General features: G+C 29.2%; 1 protein-coding gene across 1 annotated transcript in view; it reads right to left on the bottom strand.

The window, feature by feature from the left end:
- Positions 1-5,300: 5,300 nt before the first annotated feature.
- Positions 5,301-8,313, bottom strand: part of LOC122270447 (uncharacterized) — a gene marked incomplete in the record, with an annotated part of 42,041 nt that continues 39,028 nt past the window's right edge. Inside the window, 1 exon segment of the mRNA XM_043047794.2 lies at positions 5,301-7,227. Within this exon segment, the coding sequence (XP_042903728.2) occupies positions 6,993-7,227 (235 nt within the window).

Genomic DNA, 8,313 nt, shown 5'->3' with positions numbered 1-8,313 from the left:
CTTAATAAGTTTTTAGTACTTAAGTATACTTTTAGGGTGAAGAGGAATCTTAAGTAAAAGTTCGTTTTATTCCTAGAATATAAATGGTACATTTTATTACTAAAATAAATAAATAAATAAGTAAGTAAAATAAAAATAAATAAATACAAGTAAATAAATAAATACAAGTAAATAAATAAATACAAGTAAATAAATAAGTAAAAGTAAGTAAATAAATAAAAATAAATAAATAAATAAAAATAAATAAGTAAATAAATGAATAAATAAATAAATAAAAATAAGTAAATAAATAAATAAAAGTAAATGAATAAATAATAAAAAAAATTAACTAACTGAAATTAAACAAAAAATATTTATTTGATTTATTTTGTTTCAGTAGAAAAATAAATTCGAGAACTACAAATGGGACACTTTAGATCAGAGATCACCCATGTGATTGCTATAGAACCCTAGATATAAGAGATCGTTTCGATCTAGTGGATCGATGAATGACTACCAATGCCATTCAATCTCAAAGACCTAAAAATTTTAGCAATGATTTTAAACTACGTTTTGGAGATGTTGAAAATATGGGTATCTTATAATAGAATATCGAGCCGCTTTCTGCTAAGTTGAAAATATCAGTAGTAATTTGCAAGTAGAAATCATTGAATTATTAGTTAACCTTTTTCATTATTTAACTATGTGGTAATTTTGTATAAATATAAATATTACTCAAAAAGATTCAAAATTTTGTAATGAGTCATTCCTCTATTTACTTACATTCTCAAGCTCATGTATGGTCAAATCTGGCTTCGGTCATGCTAATTCTTTTTTAACAAAGCAGATAAATAAATTGAATGTGGAAATTTAAGACTGAAACTGACAAATTTCGAACCAAACATTGCTAGACTAGTAAATGATCAAACGTTATCATTGCTAGTGCAAAAATAAAATATAAATCATTTAAGAAACGGGTCATTTTATTCAATCAATTCTTTATAGAAGGGTGGATAGGAGAATTATCAAATTTTTGGCCGTCTGTGATTAAAAAGAAAAAAAATGGTGGTCCCTGTTATAGATTAATAGAGTTTACAATTTGCAAGAATAAAATAACCTCCATATCCGACTTATCTCAAATTGCCAAATGTCCATTTATTCATATAAGCGTTGATCCTTTCATACATCAAAGCCTTATTTTATTTCTTTGTTTTACTAAGGAATAACACAATATGTACAGTTAAAGTCCGTCCTTCAGAGGAGGGTGGAGATTCATAGAATTGTGACTCTTTATGACATAGGGGAGGGTAGCAATAAGTATTCATGACAACACATATTTTAGTTAACATTAAATAAATAAATAAAAAAAAAAACATTTTATCTTCGCAAATTAAATATTTTTGTATTACTTATTTTCTTATTTTTTTGTCTAAGAAGTATACATTTCGAAGTCAAGTTATGAGAGGAGTTTGATTAAGTGTGACACTTTATGACAATGTAGAGAAGGCTATCATTAGAACTGAAAAAAAGTCTGACATTATGGACTGAATTTTTTAAACAAACGGACGTACACTGCATACAATAACGATTCAAAAGCAGATGAAAATATTTTTCTTTTTATTTCCAATTATTTATTACAGCCTTATTACCAAACTGTTTAGTTCTGTTTCATCTACAACTTACAACAATAACTCAATATAAATAGATAAAATAAAATAAAAATAGGCTCATACTTATAAATCTATTGAATGATGGTTATACTTTTCAAATCCCTGATTATTATGTTAACTATCATGATCTAAATATTCAATGAAGGTTATTTTACAAAAGTATGAGATTTTTTTCACCTGATCTGTCTCCTTTTAAATAGAAAAATCAGTTCTTTAAATCATTGTATTAATAATATTAATGGAAATAAATAATTGTTAAAACGAGCCACGAAATATTTATCAATTTGAGATATTTGATTAAAAATAGCCAATCCACTTGTAACCTTGTCATATTTAAAATGGAAAAGATTCACGTTTAAAAGGAGATTAACATTAAGGGAATCAAGCTTTTAACCTATCTATTGGGACCTTTTTTTCCCTGATTGAGACTACATTTTGATTTGAAGGAGAAGGTTTTTCCTGCCGATAATAAAATATATATTTTTTAGAAGAAATAGTTTTTTTCTTAGTAGAAATACAAGATTTTCTTTAAATTAAACATTCGGACTAAGCAATTGTCATTTTTTTTAAAAAACGTCTTAGAATTATAGCCAGTTAGCTCAAAATCAAACCTTGTTAAGAAATTAAGAGCAATTTGCTATTTTGAAATTACACAGTGCAAAACGTTTGATCATTTTAATTAATCGCACCCTTTTTCTCGAAGAATGAACAGACAAATTATTATGCTTTCCTAGATTTTTATTTGTTTGAGCTATACATAGTTAATACATATTAGAACAACGAAAAACTCTCTAAAATTACTGACTCCTGAAGTATGTCCTAAAATATATCTATAGTAAATTTTGGAACCGATAAGAAAATCACATTGTAAAGTATATTAAATTACGAAACCGACAAATAAAAATACATACGAGTAAGGAAGTAGACGGTAAAATAATGAGCTTTGTAGCTATTTAACTTTCATTGCAGGGCATAGGTGACATTCCATGATCTTATTCCACAGAAACTTCAAATATAAACGGAATTTTTTTGACTTTCCTAAAAACATTTTTAAAGCTAAGAGTAAGAAAAAATTGTACTTCGTTGGTTTTTTTTAAAGTTGTGATCAATTATTATTATTTCTAAAATCTAAGAGCCTATGCCGTTATTTGATGTATAACTTATTTCGTTATCGCATGGAATATTTTGGTTTAATATAGTGTGTTACTATTTAAATAATCCCAAAAAACAGAAAAAAGTTAAGAAGTTCCCCATCTTCAAAAAAATATGAAGATGATTATAAAAGTTGATATGTTTTGGGCATTCAAAAATTCACGTTGCGAATCAATTTGACGTCGTGAGAAAGGACCCCTAATTTTGAACGCTCGAAACATCTCAACTTTTATCACCGTCTTCCTATTTTTGAAACAAATGTTTTATGCATTCAAAAGTAAGCGCCTTTTCTCAAAAGTTGTCAGATGTGAATGAGAAAAACAAAATTGACTTGAAGCAGTAAATATATGGTCACCAACGAAAATTGGAAAATAATGGGAAAAGCAAAGCTAGATGAATCTGCGGTAGCCGAGAGTGAGACATGGAAAAGGAATAACTTGCCAGAACACACTTTGGACAAACCAGGCAAGCTTTAAATTTTTTTTTAACAGAAACATAATAGATATGTCTGTTACCAAGAATGTGATAAATCATCTATTGCAGCTCATTATTGAAATGAATCTTGGGCTCAACCTCAATTTCGATAATGCCCTAANAACCGATTCATACATCCATTCATTCATTCATCCACAGATCGTAATTTTGACCTGAATCAGAGAACGATCGATCTCCAATCCAGTACCCCCAGAGGTTTTGATTTGTTATGGGAACATAGAGGACTTTGCGACTCGACAGATTTAACGTGCATCAGTCACCATTTACTTCACGAGGAGTCTTCGGCCGGTGGGGTTCGAACCTTCTCAAAAGTTGTCAGACGTGAATGAGCGAAATAAAAGTGACTTGAAACAGTAAATATACGGTCATCAACGAAAAAAGGAAAATAACGGGAAAAACAAAGCTGGATGAATTTGCGGTAGCCGAGAGTGAGACATGGAAAAGGGATAACTTACCAGAGCACATTTTGCTACTTTGGACAAACCAGGCACGCTCTAAATTTTTTTAAAGGAAACATAATAGATAGGTTTATAACCAAGAATGTGATAAATCATCCATTGCCGCTCATTATTGAAATGAATCTTGGGCTCAAACTCAATTTCGATAATGCCCTAATGCTTTCCATATTATTTACATAAGCTTATCTTGATGCCCGGGTATCTTGTTTTATTTATATGAATCCCGATTCACTAACGATATGAGTTCCTCACTATCTCATAGATCGTGGAAATGCATTTTGCTCTAATTTGTTTCTCTCGATCAATGAGTCTTCTGCTTTTTTTTGTCGTATGCCTGTTTAGGCAGTGGGGGTGCGATTGTTCCTGTTTTTCAGTGGCGCCATCTATGGCCAGGAATTCGACTTTTGCCACGCCATTCACACAACCACAACCCGTTTATAGGGCTGATCACATTCACACACAAAGGAGAAAGGGCATAAAACACAGAGAGAGAGAAAGAAACATCTATGCCTTGCCCGGGATTTGAACCCAAGATCTTTCTGATGCAAGGACAGTTCCCTGCCCACTATGTAGACGGCCGGCTCTCCTTTTGTTTTATCACCTTTATGTATTTTTAAATTATATTCAATTTTCAGCTCCTCTGGTTTTTTCCTATTTTTTGTTTATCGCCTTTGTTTTCAATTTTTCGTTAACAATTTCACGTAATAAGTTTTTAGTACTTAACTAAACCAGCATATTTGAAGTCTACCACTGAAACCATTAAAATTTACACTCAATACGTGGCAATCCGAACATTAGCATGCAAGTTATTCAGTTGATATTGTTTATTTATTATTTTCTTTGTGCGCTGTACCCAGCTGTAACGAACTATGTGGCTCGATAGGCTGCTCACCACACACACACACACTGTAAAAATATATAGAAAATAAAAATATGAATTCTTAATCTTTATCACATTGGCTTAGCTTCCAGATTTTTAGGAACATGTGTTCAATTTTTATATATGTATTTTGTGAACTAGAAATTGGAAGAAATTTATTTATAAAAAAAAAAAAAAATAATAATTGCAGTTATAATATTGTTCCAAAATATTAGGGGGACTGGGAAGTAATGTCGTTTCGGCACATTAAATATTCGTTAGTCTTAAAAATCAATTCCTTTTTTTCGATCCATTTCCGATCCTGCATAGGAAGATTGTTGCTAACTGAGTTGAATTCATTATTGATTAAAAATGAAATCTTGATAACAAATATCAAATGCACCGAAACGTCACTACTTTCCGGTCTCCCTAATATATGATTTTTTAAACTATATAAATATTCTTTTAGTCCTTTTTTCAAAAATACAGGAATAAAATAAAATAGAAAATAATTCAAGAATGCAAATTACTATTTAGGTTGATCAAAAAGTGATCCATGAAAAAGTGATGGATTAACAATCGAAATAAGTGATCAAAATCCCATCACTTATCACTGCTTCAAAAATAAAATGTATCACTTAACTAGTTAAACAAAGGATCGGCTTAAAAAAATTTAAAAATAGCATATTCCACATAAATATAGATTTTATTGAAATATATTAAAAGCTACTATTTTAAATAACTCAATAATTCAATAGTACAATATAACTGAACACAACATCGATCACAAAAATATATATACATTGTATAGTACACGAATACACGAACACAGTAGTTAAACAGCTTCAAGAACAGCTTGATGTTTCTAAAACTGCAAATAAATTTCTTTATACAAGTTTCCCTGTTTTTTACTTTTTTTTTGTATTTATTTTTTATCTATTTATTTTTTACTTATTTATTTCTTACTTCATTCTTTTTAATTTCATTTTTTTATGTAGAGAAGAAAGCAACTTGAATTGAAACATGACAATCGTAATGTTTAAGTAAGTCTGTAATGAAAAATAATTTTAGCCTAGGGGAAGCATGATTTGAAAAATAATCTCTTTTTGATATCAATTACTTTCCAACTCCATATTTGTGCTTAAATTTTGCTTAATAATTTAAACAAATTTACTATTTCGTCTAACAATTATTTTTTACAAAAATAAAATTTAATAGGTCACAAATCAAATATTTTTGTCTATAATGCTTGTTGCATTATTAATCGAACAAAATAAGTTCTTTTATTCTTAAAAAGGATTATAAAAATAAAAGAAACTATTCTGATAAAAGGCGTAAAAATACAAGATAACAAATAATTAAAATGCTGTTAAAATACAAGTATTAAAATGACAGATAATACTTATTATAAATACTATAAAGACAAGTGTTTAGAACATAAGTCAGCAAAGGTAATATCTATAAAATAAATTATTCAAAATAACTTATTTGGTTATTAACACAAAGGTGTAATATTTTTGTGACGAAAGCTACTGAAGGCAAAGTAGAAAAGACCAAACAAAGCGAAGTTTAAAATGCAAAGTCAAATGTTAATGCTCATTAAATGAGTCCATTTATGAATAATTTCAACATATAATTTTAGTCAAAACTTAAAGAAGCTAAATATTTCATAAAACTGCAGGTATTTTTCAAATTGTTCATTTGAAATATATAAGTTAAACTATAAGTTGAATACATTGAATAAGTCCAATATTGTTGAATTTAGCACGGATCATTCACGCTCCAGCAGATCTTATCAAGTTGTAGGTAGAGAATATTTAAAAAAAAATTGTTTCAGGAAAAATCTGATATTAATAACAGAATTAATACATAAATAAATGTATTTAGACTTGAAATGACTTCAATAATAATTTTAAAAAGTAATACAATAAATTAAATAAAAAAAAGGAAATTTACATTTCCTTCTATTTACAACTTTTTGTAGCAAGCTCATGTTCTTCACAATATCGTTCAAATTTGCTGTAAACTCAATAGCGTACTAAACTGAACCATACTTTAGTGCAAATGAACCAAATTAATTAGAAAGTGACCACACTGTATTATGGTGCAAATTGAAAAAAAAAATGGTTCAAATTGACGCCTTACTAAGGTTTTAGAAAATTCGCACCACATTAAAATTCAAGGTAAATTTAGTCAGGTTCTGTTTAACTTGCGAATAATCAGTTATAAATTTAACGTTTCTATTAGTCTTTTAAGAACCTCAAACAACAGTTCAAATTCAACGGCAGTGTAAATACAAACAAACGTTGTGTTTGAAAAACTGTGATCATGAAAATGGATGCTTTTCTACTTGAGATGAACACATCATCATTTAGATGATTATAGAGCCAAAAATGTGAGCAGAAGTGCTGCTATCCATATAAACTTTGATGGTTCAAATTTTATTCCAGAAGAAGGACCAGTGCAGCGTTCAAAGTGTTCGGAGCAAGTTCCTTGGGTCAAAACGCCACCCATTCTGTCAGATAATTTAGTCAAGAAATCACTTGCAGTTTCACGGCAATCTTCTTGTGTGTATAGCACCATCAATAAACAACGTCTATATCCATCGAAAGAGCTGAACAGAAATAAATAAAAATGGCTCATTAATATTATATGAATAAAATAAAATAAAAAAATTTAGTGTTCGATTAATCATGTAAATGCAGTTGTTATACATACTGTAAAATAATTCAATGTGCCACCCTTTAAAATGATTATGTAAATGTCAAAACATAATTGCGCTATAAAATTTAAAAAGCTAAAATTTATATTTGGAAATAAATTGATGGAATGGTTAAGAAAATGAAATAATTATTTTTAGGGGAACTACATAATCAATTTATCTGAAATGTAGGATTTTCTGGCATTCAAATATGTAGTTTAACTTGATGGAAAAATGTTTATACATTATAGTTCACAATTAGCGTCGCTTTTATTTGTGTACTATAGTGTATAAATATTTTAAATTCCATGCTCATGGGATATTTAATGCGAATTATGTATTTAATTTGCATTAACCATGTTGTTGTAGTTTACATACTATGATTGCAAGTACAAATTTAATATCTGAAAATAAAAATATTTTAGAGAAGTAAATGGAACTAAATCATCCGAAACAAAAATGTTATTGGAGGTTAACTATAACCGTTAACATAAAGGAAAAGAGAAAGTCTTAGAGCGAGAAATAAGAAACCACTTAGAAAAAAAAAAAATGATAGAAATATGCAGTTCTCTTTATCGTCTTCCATATTCAAATCAGAATCTTGACGTATAAAACCAAATTTATATAGAAAAGCGCGTTACCCCTCCGTTTGCAGCCCCAAAGTTCTCTACGTACTAAAGTGATCGAGAGCTGAACTGAACATATCTTGATGTTGTGATGAATGATGAATTGATAATATGATGTTACAATACATCCAATATCTTTATACAAAATACACTGAGTGGCCAAATTATTATGACCACCTCAGAGTTTTATGCAAATGAGTTATTGCGTCACAGCGTTGCCGCTAGAGGGCAAGATAATCATAACACGGGAATGCTGGACAAGTGAGTCATCAGTTATACTGTGTTGCTTGTTCAGATATGGGAAAGAAAAGTGATTTAACTGAATTTCAACGTGGAATGATTGTGGGTGCGAGATGTGTCGGAACGAGCATCA

Source organism: Parasteatoda tepidariorum, chromosome 7 (assembly GCF_043381705.1).
Source record: "Parasteatoda tepidariorum isolate YZ-2023 chromosome 7, CAS_Ptep_4.0, whole genome shotgun sequence".
Lineage (NCBI taxonomy): Eukaryota > Metazoa > Arthropoda > Arachnida > Araneae > Theridiidae > Parasteatoda > Parasteatoda tepidariorum.
Note: the sequence above shows the minus strand (reverse complement) of the source record. Positions and strands in the feature narration are given on the sequence as shown.